Here is a 17,256-nt window from a genome sequence, read left to right on the forward strand (position 1 = left end):
TATTTTTGCCTGGCAATCCAGGCCTAAACTAAACTCACCTCGACCTCCGCCAAGACCCAAAATTCGAGATCCACTCCACCTCAAGCTCTCTCTCCAAACCACCATCTGCTGCAACACACCTCTCCCAATACCGTTGCACTGAAAACCCACGCCAGGTTCGAAAATGATACCACTCACCTCCCTCCTTCGCACCGCGCGCGTGGTCTTCCCTTCATTCTCAATTCGACAATGCACAGCCTCTTCCTCCGCCCTCAGATCCACATCCACCTCGATCGCGGCCCGCACATTGAGTGCGACGAGAGCGTTTTCTGCGATGAGTTTGGGCTCGAGTAGGCCGATGATATCTGCGATGGGTTTGGGGGCATTGAAGCAAGGGCAAGGACAAGTGAGAGGGATGAAGGTTAGGAGTTCGGTGAAGAAGCTTTGTGAGGGGTGTAAGGTATGTTGATTTGGCTATCTTTTTGGTGGTGTGAGAGACTTGGAACGGAGATTGGGAGATTGAGAGATTGAGAAATGGGAGAGGGGGAATGGGAGGGGGAAGGTGAAGAAGGAAAAGAGGAGGTAGAGGGCGAGATGGAGGAGAGGATGTTTCGGCTTAGATGCTGGGATTTGGTCGTTGGGAGCAGGCATGCTTTGCAGCTTCTATTGTGTTTCGTTGACATTTGCGGATAAGAGAAAAGTAGTGTACAGATGCTAATTACATTTACAGAGTGTACGCAGGAAAGGAGGCAAGACGGGAAAGGGCCATGTGTATATCATCTGCTCGTTGAACCCGAAGCATAAGCAACGGCAGGGGAAGTAGGGATTGGGTTGGAATGGAATTGGGGTGATGCGCGCGACTGCTTGAAGGTGCTATGGCTAGGAAGGGACCAACGCTACAGCATGAGTGAGGAGTGAGGTCGGAGAATTGAAGGGCAAGGGGAAGAGAGGATAATGTACAATACAGCATTGTATGCATGGGCTGGCGTTTGGGATTCTAAGTGTTGAGATTACAAGATGGATAAGTGTACGAAGATAGACAGGCGGTCTTGGGAAGGATTTATGGGCCCGACTTTACTGTCGAGGTCGTGTATTGCATTTGCACTAGAGACCATTATACCCCTCTATATCCCGCTTGGAGCAGTTTTCGTCTAGTGAAGCCCCCCAAGAAGTCTTTGGCCAATCCTGTGTGTGGCAATGTCGCAGAATATGGACGTCCGTCTGACCAGACTAGATATCCTCATAACCCATCAATATACCTCTCCATAGTCTCCCATTGTGTCTTCCCCGTCGATATAAGGTATCTGATCTGTGTCTGCATTCACCTCGTCAGCATATAATCTCTCGTTCACAGTCCCCACTTCCTCTCGTTTCTTGCTCGTCCTCTCTTCCTGCAACTCCCCTCCCTCTCTCATTTCCATTCACCCCTCAATCCTGTGCCATCCCATCTCCACCCCCTTCTTTACACCAGGAACGAGCATTAAAGAGAAAACACAACGTACAATATCCTTAACCCGCCTATTCCTCACAAACTCCTCCTTCGCAAACCTCAACGTCTCCGCTTTCGTGCTAGGATCGGAGATCTTCTTGCAGCCGCGGACGATGTCGCGCCAGAGGGAGAGGGCTTTACTGCGTTGGAGGAACTAAAAACACCTCATACTATCAGCCATGAAGCCATACTCATTAGGCAAATACCCAGGGTATGTTTGTACAGAAGCGTTGTATTTCTGGGGGATATTGGAGAGAGTTCGCAGGCGGGGAGAACATACATGGTCCAACGAAATCGTGCTCTCGAGTCTACTGGGTCGTTTCCTAGCTTGTGATGCATAAGTCCGACATATTGGACGCAGGAATTGCAGCTGCAAGTGCCGTTGCAATTGTAGTTGTAATTGCATTGGGCATCGCATCTGCTTTGATATGCTGCTCCGCTGTGTTCTGGCGTTGTGGTTTTACTTCCAGAACCCAAAAATCACAGCCGGCCGAGGTGCAGGTGCAGCAGTGACGGAACTGGTGCATGAGGCTTGGCGCTGATCGGGCAGGGTTAATCGCGTCGCCCAGCGCGTCGGAGTTTGGAGGAGTTTTCACGACATCACGAGAGGATTTTGACAGATTGGGAGGTGATTGATATTGAGATTGGGGATTGATGACTGGAGATGGCTGAGATTGATTATATTGAGGTTGCGAATAAGAAGAGTTTGGAGGGGTTTGTGGAAAGCTATTTTCCTGGGTATGTTTTTTTATTGACCCCGCCATCATCACGCCTGTTTTTTGAGAACATGGCGATGAAGAAGAAAACAGAACTTGGTTCTCTCTCGGCCTTGCATTAGTTCATCTTCAACATATATCTCTAATAAACTTCACAGAACCGCCTGGAAAAAATGGACCCATCCTAAAACTTCAACAACCTACACACTATCCCTACAAACCGCCTCCGCACTCTCACCATCCGACTTCACAGCATGTTTCAACTTAATTGACACCACCAGCTCAGAAGACTACCGCAAATCCAAAGATGGATGGAAACCCAAAGCGAAGAAACAGGAGATGAAGCTGCTGGATTTGAAGTATTTGCTTGTGAAGAGGGATGAGAAGGTGGAGGGGTTCGTGTCGTTCATGCCGACCTACGAGGATGGGTACGCGGTGGTTTATTGCTATGAGATACATCTTGGAGAAGAGCTGAGGGGGTGAGTGTCGATCGCTTAAAAGTCCTGTGTTTGAGTCTTCTTTTGATCTTCATTCGCGCCGAGGGAAGGATGCTGACTTCAGGTAGAACTGGGCTGGGCAAAACGCTCATCCAGCATCTCGTTGCTATTGCGAAAGCAATCCCATCAACGGAGAAAGTCATGTTAACGGTGTTCACGCGAAACGAGCGAGCTGTTGCTTTCTATGCAAAGCTGGGGTATACCAAAGATGAGTATTCCCCTCCGCCACGAATCCTGAGGAATGGGACGGTGGTGGAGGCGGAGTATGTCATTTTGAGTAAGGCTATTTGAGCATTTGATAGAGGCGTTTGGCGTTGGTTGTAGGGACTTCAAGAATAAGCTTCACCATGTTTTACAGTATGAGACTCGCGTCTTCACTCCTGGAGACAACAATGAAGCAAATAAACACATGGCAGCAACATCACATGGCAGCCAGCTCTTGGGAATGTTTGCCAAGGCGTGTCTGGTAAGCGAGTTGCTCCTTTTCACTCGTTTCGGTACCGTATTCGAGGACCGGAATAGTAGGACTGTCTTATTGCCAATAAGCTTTACATGAAACGTTTATCTTTCTTGGTCCAAGCTATCTGCGATCACGTTCCCGATAACAGAAATGAGTAGATGTGTTGATTGTGAAAAATCCTGAGACCGGTCTAGGTAAGGCTTCCTCCTCACTTCTGCTGGGAAACCCAAGCTTGTTGCAATACTGTACGTAAGACGAGGATGACGTTAAGTTTAACTGTAGAAAAGGTACAACGAAAAAAACCATGGAGCATGTGAACCTTCCCCAGATTCCACTGGTTTGAGGTCCTGGTCGACCATGTGAACGTCTTAATATCGAGCCAATTTGATTGGGGATACTGTAGCGAACTGGATTCCATCGGATACACTACCCATAGAACGCAGACACTAAATCGCCAAATGTAGGCTTTTATCATGTGAAATGATTCAACACGAGGCAGTAAGCATCGCGCCAAGAGCATAGCCCTATCATCCCAACCACTGGCGTCCCAAACTTCAAACCCACTGGTCAAGTTCCACAAAGGGCTGAAGGATGCACCAGTTCGGAAAATACTAGCTTAAGTTTACTTCCACCCCCAAATCTCACGCAAACGGTATTTACCGCCAAGAAGGTGACCCCTTACTTCTCATTCCAACCAGTCACGAAGTGGGATGTAAACGCTAGTTTCATCGGACGTTGAAAAGGGGCAAGGCTGACGCCACAATTTTCTCAGCCGTACAACACTTTTCGTTCGGCTTGGGGGCATCCCTGACAAGGGCAAGGCTGCATTCCTCCCCCATAGCAGTAAACCCATGATATTGGGATTTCCTTCATCTCCCCCAGCCCGACGAGTTTAAGCAATGTGTCGGGGGCCCGTGCTGTGGTGCGGCTGTGAATCCTAGTGGTGGCATGTTAGGGAGTTAGGTATAATTCGGTTAGCTGGGAGGATGTAGTTGTTTTTTTTTTTTTTGTTTGGGTCCCGTGCTTGGCTGGGTGCTATTCTGGTCGGTGGAGATGAAGTGATGGTGGTGCTAGGCTGCTTATTGGGTGTGTTGGTGTCGATCGGGATGCTTTGAGTTTGGGAGGAGGAGGAACATGAGGAGCATGGGGTCCAGCTGTGAGTGAGTGTGAGTGAGACTGCTTTTAAAAGGTTGTGGTTTCGCACTTTTGGGTGTTGTTCTGTTGCATTCCTCGTCCTTAAAGATTTTGTCGTTCCCTTGAGAAACACTTCTCTTTCGATTCTGCAGCTTCATATATATTCCAACCGTTTATCTTATATCTTAATCTTTCACACTCCAAACAGTCAAAATGAATGACACCAAGGCCCCCATCACTGAGCAGCCAGCTGCCCATGCTCAACCACAACCTACATACATGAAGTACAAGGAGCAAACTGGTACCGAGGAGTGGAACAATGATATCTGGGACTGCTTCAAGGGAGCTGATAATCTCTGTATGGCCATGCTTCTTGGCTTTGACCAATAGATATGTTACTGACCACAACGACTATCAGGCCTGAAGGCAACTTTCTGCTCTTGCTTTGTATATGGACGAACCCAAGCTCGCTTGAGAGATCCCACACTTGCTGGATATGAGAGAATCAACAATGATGTAAGCTGACCACTCCTACATATTGAGTCTCTGTACTAACAAAATTGCCAGTGTCTCATGTTCGCCGGTCTGAACTGCTGCGGTTTGGGATTCATGTACGTGCTTCTTCTCTTCCCCTCCATTTCCCCTAACCCAGTTTTCCCATCCTCTCCCTGAACACAAAGCTGATTTAGCCTCCCTCTCAGTCTCGAATTTCTCAAGCGCTCCGAAATCCGCGCCAAGTACGCCATCCGCGGCGACGCCTTGACCGACGGTCTCCTCTCTTTCTGCTGCGGCTGCTGTTCGATTATCCAGGGTGAGAAAGAGGTGATTGGTCGTCAGCAGGCTGCTGGTCTCAATCAGGGATATACTGCACCACAGGGGATGCATGCTGCTCCTCAGTAAATGAATGTGGAGAACAGTGCAGGAGGGGTGGATGAGAGGGGTTTGGTGTAATGGTATGGATTTGGATATGGGAGGTGTCATTTTTTGTGTTCGAGTATGCTGGGCTTGATACCAATTTAATTTCAAGATTGTTTGCCTGCTCCCTGACGCTGGAGGTTTTACTGTCCCTGTTTCGTGCTTTGCCATCCCACTTCTTGCCTACCATCTTCTTCTCCATGTCTGACGTGTTATCGCCCTGTCGACTTATCAGCTCCGTGAGAAGACGACTCTCTACAGTCGCTGGATTTTTCAACACGACTTCGCGCCATGGATGTCCAGAGGAGTGGATGACGTGCACGTGATCACTCCCCTCTTTGTTGTTTTTGCCACTCCAGAAGCGAGACGTCAAGCCTCAAGGGCCTTCCGTGCGATATATTGCATACATTCTGCACTCTATGTTTGGTTATCTCGAAACATCCGAAGATGAGTCGCTCTATGCCCTATTTCAAGCTAGTCCCATGCAATGTAGCTCGGATCTCCCCTTCCCATCCAGTCCACCAGTAAAGGCTTTGAGCAGAAATAATCCTTCAACTAGTCCACCACGAGTAAGCAGCCTTAGTTATATTCGCGAGAGACTTCTCCTCCGGGCCCCTTTCTTCATCCCACGCACCTGGTAATGCTAGCATGAGAGAATTTTTGTAGACACCATTCTGACCGGCAGAGTTCTCTTGAGTAGCTGCATTCACCATTTCTCGATCCACCATAGGCTGGACCATCGAGACGGTTGTAATATGGTCTTCGACACTGGGGTCTGGAATATCAGGTTGAGACTTTAGAAGCCAGTCCTCGTCTTTCAATGAGTCTTCTAGTTCCCCGACTCTCGCTTTCCCTGTCCTCTGCTACAGCTAGATTCTGGCTTGGGGGAGTTGTCTTTCGGGCGTTTTGCCTTCAGGCTTCTTTACTCTCTCATTGGCTGCTGAAGAGGATGGCAGAGAGCTATCAGCAGTAGGACGAGTTTTCCTAGGGATCTGACAGCCTACATAAAGCAAATCTCCTTGGCCGATATGCCCGGGAGGGAAGGACGTAAAGTGGTTTACGAGAGCTGAAGGCAAGTTCTGGGGCGGGTTGTCTCGAAGGCGGGTTGCGAAGGCAGAGAATTGCTTCCAGATCGAAGTCTTGGGCAGTCGATTATCCTCGACTAAAGGGTAGCAGTCCAAGTCAGTAAATTCGATGGGAGGTCTATCCCAAGTTGCCAGAACATCATGTTCAAAGTTATCGATAACGTCGTCCCATGTTTCTCTGCACAAGCATTGGGGAGCTACCCCACGATGTTGTTGTTGTGCTAGGGAAGACACGACAAACTTTGCGCCCAGTATAGTTCCAGACGTCAAACTTCTGGTGTCTTTTGATGACGTATCAAACTTCCATCTGAGCTCCATTAAGATGACGAATAAGTGGTGTAACCACTGACGTGGCGGGTAACTTGCTGGACTCGTCACGATTGCCTGAAAATCCACCAGCCCTTTGGTCCACCGGCTGAAGACCACTTCGATGACTTCATGCTGGAAACAGATATCCCAAAAATTATGAGGCAGATCCTCGGCTGCATTTGAGGGAGGCCAGAGAAAACACTTCTTTAAAGAATGAATCGCCTGTCGTGTGGTATCTTTGATCAAGAAACTCTTCATCTTTCTATGATACCAGAATTTGTCTAGCCAGCCTTGGAATTGGTCATCTGGAATAACGGCCTGGAAGAAAGACCTCGGTATAACTTGGAAGACATTCTCCATGGAAAAGCTCAACGCCGTAAGAACCGTCAATTGTACAAGGTCACGCGTTTCAATTTCGATCATCGAGACCTGATTGTCGTTGACAAACTGTTTCGGTATGCTGACGTGCTTTCGTAATCTGAGGTTCCAATATACATAGCATGTGTCATTTTCCATGCACAGCTTGAGCATTTTGAGAGTAATGTGTAGTGATCTGGAGAAGCTAGCGTGTTCCGATTTTCGTCAAGTATGACTTCCTGATGATCTTTTCCAGCACCATGCTCCCGAGATAACTCATTGATGTCAGTCACCTGTACTTCTACGCATTCTTTTGATGAGCAGGGAAGATCTTGAGGCTCCTTCAACTGTGCTGTTTCTCGTTGTGGTGAACATTCTTGAAGACGTCGCCTCTTCGGTACGTGCTCTGCACGCAGCTCAAGCTTTCGCACATCTACAGGCTCAGGAAGATATTGATATGCTGCGAGCTCTGGATCAAGTGAGTCATCCAAGGTATAGTCACCATGTAGTCGTTTGGATTGAGGCATGTTTGTGACCATGAGTACAATTGTCCAAAGGTGTTGATCTGAGATTCTTGTCTGTCAGCAATGTATTCTCTTCTTTTCTGCAGAGAAAGATTACTGGTGCAAAACTCCACTGAGGACCCGACACGGCTTAGGGCTCAAGCTTGGTAGACTTGGCGTCCACGAAGAGATCGGAGGACGGTTTGAGGGTGAGGGATTGAGGTGATGAACCCCCACCAAGCCAACCAAGATCGAGATCGACGCAATGAAGATGGTCCTCCCTTGGAATAGTCGAGTTGAGGAGAACGCAGCTCCAAAACTCGCAGATAGGCTCAATGATAATTTTAGCTCGTACTCGTGCCCCACGGGTCTTCAAGCTCAACAGTCGAAGGTGAAGACTTGCTCCGGTATAGAGTCAATGGGCAACTCTAGTCTGACATGGAGAAGGAGGCAGCGATGTTCACCGGTTCTTGCCTGGGGAGAATTGAGACAGCTGACTGGAGCTTAGAAGTGCATTGAGATATGTCGATTTTGAGCTGTCGATGTTGAGTTGTCGAGGTTGTTCGATATTCTCAAGCTGCGAATGGAAAGTCTATAGATCGCCAACACCTCACTCCGCATTCGCTAAATTATGACGGCTCCAAATATGGTGAATTCAGGTCCTGCAGTCAGGCGGGTGCGGACAAGAAAGATGCAATAGAAGAAGTCAAAAGTGAGCAGAATTATAATCGTTTTTTTGAATTATCGACTGGAAATAGATCCTGGAGGAAGAGCGATGGCAATGAATTGTGGTTACTGAGGGAAGGCACTCAAGAAACGAGGAAATCACAGAATGGAGGAGGAGATTTATAGACTTGTTCAAGATACCGAAGTAGCCAACTCTTTTGTTTAGAATTACAGAGTGTTATGGTTTTCTCCGGACTCTACGGAGCATATTGCCGAGCGGATGGTCCGTCTGACGTGCTTTGACTCCATTCACTAGAGCCAACGAAAAGTATCCCAAAGCCTCTAGTCACCAGAATCCCTCTTCATTTCTCTGAGACACTTCATCATCGGCCTCGATGACGCCTTACAGGCACTCATTGGTACTGGTGACTTCCTCCGCTTCTTTCCCAGCTTCAGGCACTGGGTTCTTCATACGACCAGCGAATCCAGGTGGGTTATCCTGGAAGTGCTGCCGAAGCGACGGTGGGAAGAGCTCGGGGTCTCGTTGACGGAGATCAGCTGTGAAGCGCCGAAGGAACTTCCACTTTGCCGATTTATCTGTGATGTTCATCTTTCCGAATCCAGGAGTGCATTCCACAGACCTGTAGTCAAGCCTAAGTCCCTCCCCTGTGGCAGACGAGTTTATTAGCGCCGAACTTGGAAAGAAAGCTCTAGATAATGAACGTGGTATATCCTGAGAATTGGAAGAAAAAAGCATTGAAGAATACCCACATGTGCTCAAAACATCAGCCTCGAAATGCTCAATCACTTCCTCCCAAGACTCTCGTGCCAAGCAATTCCTAGCCGCACCTATGCTGGAAATCTGCCGAGAAAGAGTACAGGACTTCGTAATGTCTTCTGAATGGAGTCTGAATCTGAAAGTAATCTCTAAGAGCACAATATAAACATGCCAGAGCCATTTGGAGAGGACAGATTCGGGATTCAACATGATCTTGCGCAGATCGAGGACACCAGATCCATGCCAACCACCAAACACCAGCTCCACAATATCAGGAACAAAGTACAACTCCCACATCTCCTGCCTCAGCTGGAACGAAGCTTCGGGTGGAGGCCACAATCCACATTTCCCAAGTCTCACAGCTGCGTATGTTGGTCCGTCTTGAATAAACTGCCTTTTGACGACGTTCTTGCTCCAGCCGCGGAAGACAGATGAGTTTTTTTGCTGGTTGCGAACTCCTTGAGGCAGAATAACATCCAACACCTCATTGGGGATGGTTTTGGATAACTCTTCATGAGTGATCTCGGTGGCTGTAAAAGCGAGTACACGGCAGATCCGGATGATTAATTTGCCGAGGTGTATATTCGTGCCCCTTCCTGGCAAGTACACCAGCATCAACTGTTGTTTGGCGGTGTTCCAGTAGAAAGGCGTTCCTTTCTCAACGGTGTAAAGGGTGAAGGACTCGAATTTTCTACCTTGGCGAGGCGTGAGAATGTCCATGGCGAGTAATTCTTCTCGAAGCTTTGCCGCAGTGGACGCCAAATCAGTGATAGCACTTGCTGAGCTATAGGATGAGGCGCTCGGCTTCTTGGGAAAATTTCCGTCTACTTTTGTAGGAGGACCTTCCAACATTGGGTCTGTAGTAACGGGAGCAGTTTCGAGTACACGCAACGACTCGCAGGTCTTGGTTGCTTCATCTTCATCCACGATCATGGGATCTTCAACTATTGCCTTCGTATCAACCTTTTTGTCGTCCAGAACCTGCAAGGACTCCCAAGACTGGCTTAACTGATTGAGACCAGTGTTTTCAGAAAAGCTTGTGGCATGGCGACTTCAAGGCTATAGTCATGGATATAATCTGCGTAACTTCGCTTGTGAGACATACTCAAGGGTGCTGCATGGCAATAAGCATTAGTCCAGATGCAGTAGGCAGATTAAATAGTTGTTCGCACCGATGAGGCTGGGTTCGACTCACTCGTGTTTTGGTTTCCCTGAAATCTATCCTTTGACGATGCTTGATTTTCGTAGAATCTTCTTGTGCAGGACACTCGCAGACTGACTTGAACGATATCGATCTTACTCCATGGTAACCGAGACAGTCTCCTTTGTTGGCAGACTAGATCGAACTTTGGCTGCTGACGCGTTGTTGAGTTTCGAAGGTGAACATCAACAAATTATTCTCGCTTGCAGAATTGCAACTGCTGAGAACCACGCAGAAGGTGTCTTGTAAAGGCGTCGAAGTCACATCCAGGGCGTCACTCGTTTGTGATCCTTTCAGACAGGACAAAATATGCTGTGCCGTAGCCCGCCTGGCAGATTACTTGAGCTGCAGAAGTGAAGAAGTCTATGGGAAAATTGATTGTGGTTAACTTCGTCTCGCTTAGTCTCAAGATGAATACTTTCTGCCAGCAAAGCCGGACGCGATCACGGAGCCTTGACGAATACAACATTGCCAAAGCTGAAGTCGTCATCTTTGTTCTCAAACAGATGCTTTCTGTGCTTCAATACTATGTTCTTCTCGGAGCTAAAACCATTGTTGCGCAGGAGATAGCTTGCAGTTGAACCACTTTGGTCCCAGTTTTTATCAAATTAGCAGATTAACAAGATATTGACAGGCACTGGCAGGCAGCTTGAATCTTAGTTAAGAGATGATCCAAATCATATTTGGGTGATGAAAAAGTACTCCATCCGAGCTAGCGTGATGCTGACTCTTCGTGAATTCGGTGGTCACAGATATCCCACAAGCAATTCATTGAAATCCCATCGCGCAGTATATAAATTCTGGGAAGACAACATACCCATTGCGCAAAGGCCAAATTACTGTAGCCTGGCAACATGAGGGGCGGGCGTACTTATTTGGCCCAGAACAGTATACTGTTGCGTGTTCAATTGTGAAGTTCATTCCCGAAGGGTGGTCCGCCTTGCTTGATACAAAAACGAAATTAGTAAAAAGTTCATTGCTGAATGACGACCCACAGGTAGGTAGGTAGGTAACGCCCAAGAAGACGACAGCGTGACCAAAGAAAAATTGAGGAAGTCGAACTGAACTTACCTTAGAAGTGATGTTTTTTTTGTCCAAGAAATTCAAATATTATTTGCTGGCTACTTCCCCAGCACGTGCCGTCCGCTTCCAATCACAGGGCCCCAGTGACATTCCCCAAGATCTCGGCAGAGACGCCTCATCTTCAATTAAATTCTAACGACAACCCCGACTTGCAAACCTGCCCCTGATATACTCGAGAAAGCGTCATATCGATGGCGATCAGAAAATGGCATCCGGGCCAGCTTGGAAAGCGGCTCTGGGAGGTGGTCGAGCAAGGCTGGTATCTGGGTTTCACAGCGTTTGGAGGCCCGCCTGTTCATTTTAAGATTGTCAGTACTTGGAGCCCAAACAAATTATTACCGTTTGAACATATCGCTAATATCCTCTAGTTCCACGATAAATATGTTGATAAATTAGGATGGATTGATGAGCAAATGGTATGTTTTCTATCATTTTCGGCATTCAATGTTGATGCTGGCCCTGCATCGGTTATGAGTCGGATTTCGGCAGCACTCTTCCTCTGGCGTTCGGGAGAATTTAATAGCCTAGAATATTCGTGGCCACGGAGTACTGATAATATATAGTACCAAGAGCTTTTCGCAGTCTGCCAGGCATTTTCGGGACCCGGAAGCACAAAGATGCTGTACTGCTTGAACCTCATCCACGATGGATTCATCCCCGCCGTCGTCGCACTACTTATTTGGTCGTGAGCGCTTCTCCCCACCCCCCTCCAAATTCTAAGCTCAAAACTGCAGGCTTCCAGGTGCCCTTGGAATGTATGGCTTCTCAGTAGGGGTATCCAATATTGGCGAAACCCTGCCTCGACAAGTGTACGCGTTGCTATCAGGACTAAATGCTGCAGTCGTTGGGATCATCGCTCTTGCAGCTGTGCAGCTTGCTCAGAAAGCTATCACTGATAGAATCACCAGGATCTTGGTGTTTCTCGGAGCCACGGCTGGCCTGATGTACAACGCCTTGTGGTATTTTCCATTGCTGATGTTGCTTGGTGGGAGTGCTTCTGTTATATTCGACTACCGATTACTTCATCCCGCTGTCAAGTGGGCCATAAATCTCAGACAAAGGAACACTGCAGCAAATGAGGAGAATGGAACAGGATTACCGACTCTTGTATCGCAGCCTACGACAGGAAAACCTGGAGATGACATCGAAACAATAGCACAAGAGCCATCTAGCTCAGCGGCAGGCACCAACAAGACAATGTCGCGAGTAGAGGATCCCTCTAATGAAAGACAAGAACCTCGAATCATCCCCACCGCTCGATCAATCAACATCTCCTGGCAATTCGGTACCGTAATCCTGGTGGCTTTCGCCATTGCATTCATCATAATCATGGTCCTTCGCGGCACGCTCCCCAACAAACCCATCCTCTTCCAACTCTTCTCCAACATGTTTCTCGCCGGTACCATCATCTTTGGCGGAGGTCCCGTCGTCATTCCTCTACTGAGAGAATATGTGGTATCAGAAGGCTGGGTCACGCCTCGGGACTTCCTTCTCGGTCTCGCCATTATCCAAGCCTTTCCAGGGCCAAACTTTAACTTTGCTGTATATTTGGGAGGTCTGACGGCCGTCTTTGGAGGTCACAATGCCGCTGTGGGTTCTTTACTGGGGTATCTTGGTATCTTTCTTCCCGGAATTGTGACTGTTCATGGAACGATGGGGATTTGGAGTGCTATTCGAGAGAAGCGGTGGGTGAAGAGTGCGTTGAGGGGTGTGAATGCTGCGGCTGTTGGACTTATCTATACCGCTGTGTATAGGCTGTGGCAGATTGGGTTCATTGATGAAGGTTTTGAAGCTGGCAAAAGCTTAGGCGACGATCCTTGGTGGGTGGTGGTGGGTGTGACCAGTTACGTTGGTGGGATGTGGTTCAATGTCAGTGCCCCTGTGGCCATTGTATTAGGAGCAGTGATGGGGTTGATTCGGTATGCCGTTGTCAATTCGTAACTCTAACACCGAAATGATTGGAGAATGAATAGATGCGGAAACTTGATACTGAATATCTGTCTTTGATAACAACCTCACTGCTAGACGACTCATATTTTCAACGTTACAGACAAGAATTGTAGGATGAGACGTCACCTGGGAGTTTATTGATATTATTGCATACATTCTGTGTCTCTTTCAATCAAATAGAACCTCAGCGAGGCGACCCTTCGCTTCCTCTGGATCCCAATCAACCAGCTTACGGTCTTTTGTCTCCTCCATTTTTCGATCCACGAAGACGTCCATGGCAGCTTTCTCCACATCGCTCAGGAGATACAGCCTTGTCTTCCATAACTCATCCTTTGAGATGTCACTCGGTCTCACTCCAAAGAACTTCTCATCCAAGAACTTCCAATAGAGAGCGTCAAAAGCCCAACTCTTTCTCGCCGCGTAACTGAGCCAGAACCTACCCGTTTCCCAGCTCTCGCGCATGTATTTCGACAGTGGGACTTCCAAGGATCTCTTAGTTGAGTCCACAGTAGCTTCAGCCTCGGCCCTCTGCACAGCTGATAGCCAAATTCTCATCCGTGGTTCGTAGAATTGGACCCAGTCGTCGATACCTTTGTCCCACATCTCAGGCGCATCAAGGACCAGCCACCACGGCGGGTCAAGGGAGAATTGACTAGGCGCAGCATACGTGAACTCCCAGTCAATGATAGCAGCGATGTTATCATTTTTATCAAGAAGGATGTTACCCGCTCGTAGGTCATCGCAATAGAGTCGAAAAGAGTCTGTGTTAGGAGGCTCGGGCGACACAATCGAGCTGTTGGTCTTGGACTGTGCTGACCAGTGGTCCTCTCTGAAACCGAAACTTGAGAGTTTGCCCTCCCGTGCAAGCTTACGAAAGATCTGGCGCGCAACGTATTTGTTTCTGCAGTCATTTTCTGAGGAGACAAGGTCATTGTGTTGAAAGACAAGCTGAGCCAGATGCAAATTGGCGAGCTCGGTGTAATATTCGTCAGCAGTACCAAACGTCTTATCCTTCGGCGGTAGAATCGAGGGTGGGATGCCAGCCAGTTGAAGCATATCGTTCATGTCACGGGTAATTGGCCGAGTAGCCACAGTATAGGAACCCGCCTTGGTCTCGACCAAAGATCCTACGCGACAAAAGGTATGCTGAGAGAGCTCCAGTAAACAGTTTGCGACTTTTTTGTACAGGTCCTCAAGAAAGTCTTCCGAAATATTAGGGTCCAGAATAAAGGTTTGGTCGGTGTCGTGGTTGGTGGCGTTGAGTGCAGTGGACATGGAGTGCTGGTGTTGAACATGCTTGATGATCATATATTGACCTAGTCCTGAGCTTTTGCCGTGAAAGAGTACTGAGGCTACTGGTATTTGAGTATGCTTTTCGATATAGCTGGCAGTCGCAGCCTCAATCAAGGTCTTTTCTTCTGGGAACTGAGCATAGCAGGGAATGGGCCTCCGTACGATGACATCGGAGGCGTAGGATTCAACCTGCAGTCTGTAAACTATATTGAAGCCGCCAATATTCATTGGCGAGACCCAGGTCGAAGGACAACCAAACTTTTCTGATGCCAATGCCTCAACAAGGTGGATGGTGGATCTCTGGCGCAATTCTGGTTGAACCCTTTCCCATTCCTCGTCATTTTGGTCCCAGATCAAGTTGTCGAAGTCTTCCCCAGTATCTTCCATGACTGGATTTTACCCTCAAAAATAAAACGTGGTTTGGAAGCGAAAATGGAGGGAAGGACTGGTAAAAATGACTCTGGGGAGCTGCTGGAGTCCTAGATCCGATATTAGGTGGTCTCATATGCTCGCCCTGTCTGATCCGCTGATGTTCACGCAAACCGGCGGGGAAAGCTGGAGGCGGGCGGTAAATGATGCGCGTTCTTGCTCGGGCCTGATTCGGATGTACCCACGGCAGCTTGAAGTGTGTGATGAATCGTCTTTCACAGCCTACTTGTGCTGTTGTTCCACAAATAGGAATATGGAGGTGGACCTGTGGACCGCCTGATGTTGGAATTCTCACCGAATGGCACGTCAGTCCGTGCACTCCCCGGCCCGCCCCGTGGTTCGCCTCGTCCTACAGTACGCGCCCATCCAGATTTTAGAAGCATCGGCAAATCCTCAGTCACGAGGCGCAGCAGAGGCTCGCTTTGTAGGTTGTTTGGAGTACCCATCCACCTGCACTCATTCTTCTTATATATTAGTCTCTTGATTGTGAAATCTTCTGCGGACATGACAGCATGTCACAACATACGATCCTCAACCCCTTTCGGATAAATATAAAACAGATCTAGAAAGATAAGCAAGTGATTGACCACTGACCAGAATAGTGAAAGCCTTGCTCGGTCTGTATTTCGTTGGTCATGACCGTAGGAATGAACCATTCGCAAGGTTGAGTAAACACGCTTTGCACAGCGCTTACGGCGAGGCTCTCGGTCTCAAACTGTACTGAATATCTCTCCATTAAGCAAGCATAAGCTGTGGATATCTGAGCTGGTCTACTCCTACGGTGGGTTGCGCTGCGCTTGCAAGGCTTTCGTAGCCTTTGATCCCTCGTTTCATTATGCGCCTGAGGCTGTTCTTGGGGAGACTATGGGCTATGCTATCTCGTACGATACGCCTTGAGATTCTGCGCGGAGGGTAAACCGTTGGTTTGTAGACAGTTATAAAGAAGGGACAGATTCCCTAGCAGACTCTCAACTAGTGTGACACAATCTGTCAATCCGTCATAGAACTGTCTCTTCTCTTTCCAACACCAAGTTTCCTAACCTTACACCTTGTTACGATACCATATCCAGCTCTGGGCTCAACTCTCACACCCAAATCGAGAACTATCACTCGAAGCAAACGAAACCCGATCCTTGTGCTGAATAAATACCTCAAAACTACTACAGTTGCAGTCCTTGGCATCGTTAGTGCACCATCCTAAATCACTGATAACAAGTTACTCATCTCTCTCAGAACAAAATTATCATGTCCAACAACGATCGAGCCAGCGGAGGAAGCAGTGGAAGCATGGAGCGTTCATTTGCCATTGAAGATGCAACAATGAAAGCTGGTGATGTCAGTCAGAAAAAACGCCAGGACGCCAAGAAGAAGAAAGAGCAGGAGGCGGAGGCCAAACGACAGTACGATGCTAGCCAAGCCTCACTCTCGGCCGGAGATGTGAGCAAGAACAGGCGCAAGAACAAAGAGAAGCGTTGACTTCGTAACGTACGGAAATCGCGTGATCATTCTCGAGGATGAGGTTGGCGGTAGTGACGGGAAATGTAAAAGGCTGCAAATGTTGTCTATTTTTCTCACATGTACGATGGTGGAACGTTTTGCTTCTGAAAGATAGCGGTAGCAAAAATATGTTGTCTGATAAGCTTGATGCGAGGTACAAGATGAAATTTTTCCTTGTCGACATCACCGAGAGGCGTGCTTTCAGATCACTACTCCCGAACACGGAGTCTCTGCATACCTCGATCCGTCCTGAGATCTCGTGCTAATATATGATTCTGTCACTGGCACGCGTTTGAATCTTCGCTTTGTCGCCCAGTGAAGAACCGGGAACTGTAAACTTTTCACTTCATCTTGGGACACGTCATAAAGCCGTGAAACATGTGAAGACGTTGATTTCAGTTTTCATGTAGCTAATTGTTATATCCCAAGACAGGTTAAATAGTGAAATCAGGACATGGTAGAGCAAGACTTGCAAGAAGCACTTGAAAGCCATGTCTCTCCTAACCACATTGAAACAAACATTCTACCTTAAAGCAAGCCATTGAGAGTATAATGATGTCACGACTTTTCCTGATTTCGTGCCCTCGAAACTTTCCGGCTTAGACTGTATTTCAGAGGAGGGAAGACATATTTCCCAAAGACCGGGACTTGCAGACTTTCGCCAGATATGTGAAAGCAGATGTTGAAGGGTAATCAGGCTAACATTTAGCGTCGGTACATCATTCCATGGCCGTCAAGTGCCATTTCGCTAGTGTCTATGGTGTATAATGCCGATTTCTATATCTCTTGGGCAAACAAGTACAATGACAGCAGATAGAACGATCGAGAACGAGATGGCACTAGAAACGGCTTAAATTCGCTTCTCTGGTTTGAATAGTCTAGCTTGGGATACAAGTCCAGGTATGTGCAATGATT

General features: G+C 47.9%; 8 protein-coding genes across 8 annotated transcripts; 4 read left to right on the top strand and 4 right to left on the bottom strand.

Moving 5' to 3' along the window:
- Positions 1-78: 78 nt before the first annotated feature.
- ONS95_013596 (uncharacterized protein) lies at positions 79-1,942 on the bottom strand. The gene is made up of 3 exons (XM_058507232.1): positions 1,749-1,942; positions 1,482-1,622; positions 79-1,294 (listed from the first exon to the last, which is right to left on the bottom strand). Exons 1-3 carry the CDS (start codon positions 1,884-1,886, stop codon positions 1,220-1,222), a joined length of 354 nt encoding a protein of 117 aa, XP_058356401.1. The 5' UTR covers positions 1,887-1,942; the 3' UTR covers positions 79-1,219.
- Positions 1,943-3,568, top strand: ONS95_013597 (uncharacterized protein). Its single transcript, XM_058507233.1, has 4 exons — positions 1,943-2,206; positions 2,343-2,663; positions 2,750-3,335; positions 3,429-3,568. Exons 1-3 carry the CDS (start codon positions 2,133-2,135, stop codon positions 2,970-2,972), a joined length of 618 nt encoding a protein of 205 aa, XP_058356402.1. The 5' UTR covers positions 1,943-2,132; the 3' UTR covers positions 2,973-3,335; positions 3,429-3,568.
- A 920-nt stretch (positions 3,569-4,488) lies between these two features.
- On the top strand, positions 4,489-5,175 carry ONS95_013598 (uncharacterized protein; the record flags this gene model as incomplete). The annotated part of the gene is made up of 4 exons (XM_058507234.1): positions 4,489-4,633; positions 4,694-4,791; positions 4,843-4,886; positions 4,977-5,175. 4 exons carry the CDS (start codon positions 4,489-4,491, stop codon positions 5,173-5,175), a joined length of 486 nt encoding a protein of 161 aa, XP_058356403.1.
- An 883-nt stretch (positions 5,176-6,058) lies between these two features.
- ONS95_013599 (uncharacterized protein) lies at positions 6,059-7,115 on the bottom strand (the record flags this gene model as incomplete). Its single annotated transcript, XM_058507235.1, has 1 exon — positions 6,059-7,115. One exon carries the CDS (start codon positions 7,113-7,115, stop codon positions 6,060-6,062), a length of 1,056 nt encoding a protein of 351 aa, XP_058356404.1. The 3' UTR covers position 6,059.
- A 1,109-nt stretch (positions 7,116-8,224) lies between these two features.
- Positions 8,225-11,141, bottom strand: ONS95_013600 (uncharacterized protein). Its single transcript, XM_058507236.1, has 3 exons — positions 10,907-11,141; positions 10,084-10,674; positions 8,225-10,002 (listed from the first exon to the last, which is right to left on the bottom strand). Exon 3 carries the CDS (start codon positions 9,819-9,821, stop codon positions 8,514-8,516), a length of 1,308 nt encoding a protein of 435 aa, XP_058356405.1. The 5' UTR covers positions 9,822-10,002; positions 10,084-10,674; positions 10,907-11,141; the 3' UTR covers positions 8,225-8,513.
- Positions 11,142-11,150: 9 nt separating this feature from the next.
- ONS95_013601 (uncharacterized protein) lies at positions 11,151-15,104 on the top strand. Its single transcript, XM_058507237.1, has 4 exons — positions 11,151-11,480; positions 11,541-11,588; positions 11,736-11,857; positions 11,907-15,104. Exons 1-4 carry the CDS (start codon positions 11,364-11,366, stop codon positions 13,111-13,113), a joined length of 1,494 nt encoding a protein of 497 aa, XP_058356406.1. The 5' UTR covers positions 11,151-11,363; the 3' UTR covers positions 13,114-15,104.
- ONS95_013602 (uncharacterized protein) lies at positions 13,291-14,802 on the bottom strand (the record flags this gene model as incomplete). The annotated part of the gene is made up of 1 exon (XM_058507238.1): positions 13,291-14,802. The coding sequence occupies one exon, from the start codon at positions 14,800-14,802 to the stop codon at positions 13,291-13,293; it is 1,512 nt and encodes a 503-aa protein (XP_058356407.1).
- A 575-nt stretch (positions 15,105-15,679) lies between the features above and the next one.
- ONS95_013603 (uncharacterized protein) lies at positions 15,680-16,320 on the top strand (the record flags this gene model as incomplete). The annotated part of the gene is made up of 3 exons (XM_058507239.1): positions 15,680-15,725; positions 15,915-16,027; positions 16,078-16,320. 3 exons carry the CDS (start codon positions 15,680-15,682, stop codon positions 16,318-16,320), a joined length of 402 nt encoding a protein of 133 aa, XP_058356408.1.
- Between the last annotated feature and the right edge of the window lie 936 nt (positions 16,321-17,256).

This window comes from Cadophora gregata (genome assembly GCF_030347475.1).
Source record: "Cadophora gregata isolate MNR1 chromosome Unknown scaffold_8, whole genome shotgun sequence".
Lineage (NCBI taxonomy): Eukaryota > Fungi > Ascomycota > Leotiomycetes > Helotiales > Ploettnerulaceae > Cadophora > Cadophora gregata.

Excerpts from the sequence above, each read along its gene's own strand:
- ONS95_013596 (XM_058507232.1), bottom strand. The coding sequence starts at position 1,886 with ATGCGATGCCCAATGCAATTACAACTACAATTGCAACGGCACTTGCAG. Across the intron at positions 1,623-1,748 it reads GCACGATTTCGTTGGACCAT|TTCCTCCAACGCAGTAAAGC; the intron begins GTATGTTCTCCC and ends AGGTGTTTTTAG. Across the intron at positions 1,295-1,481 it reads ATAGGCGGGTTAAGGATATT|ACACAGATCAGATACCTTAT; the intron begins GTACGTTGTGTT and ends AGGTGAATGCAG.
- ONS95_013597 (XM_058507233.1), top strand. The coding sequence starts at position 2,133 with ATGGCTGAGATTGATTATATTGAGGTTGCGAATAAGAAGAGTTTGGAG. Across the intron at positions 2,207-2,342 it reads GTGGAAAGCTATTTTCCTGG|AACCGCCTGGAAAAAATGGA; the intron begins GTATGTTTTTTT and ends TAAACTTCACAG. Across the intron at positions 2,664-2,749 it reads CTTGGAGAAGAGCTGAGGGG|AACTGGGCTGGGCAAAACGC; the intron begins GTGAGTGTCGAT and ends GACTTCAGGTAG.
- ONS95_013600 (XM_058507236.1), bottom strand. The coding sequence starts at position 9,821 with ATGATCGTGGATGAAGATGAAGCAACCAAGACCTGCGAGTCGTTGCGT.
- ONS95_013601 (XM_058507237.1), top strand. The coding sequence starts at position 11,364 with ATGGCGATCAGAAAATGGCATCCGGGCCAGCTTGGAAAGCGGCTCTGG. Across the intron at positions 11,481-11,540 it reads CGCCTGTTCATTTTAAGATT|TTCCACGATAAATATGTTGA; the intron begins GTCAGTACTTGG and ends AATATCCTCTAG. Across the intron at positions 11,589-11,735 it reads GATGGATTGATGAGCAAATG|TACCAAGAGCTTTTCGCAGT; the intron begins GTATGTTTTCTA and ends GATAATATATAG.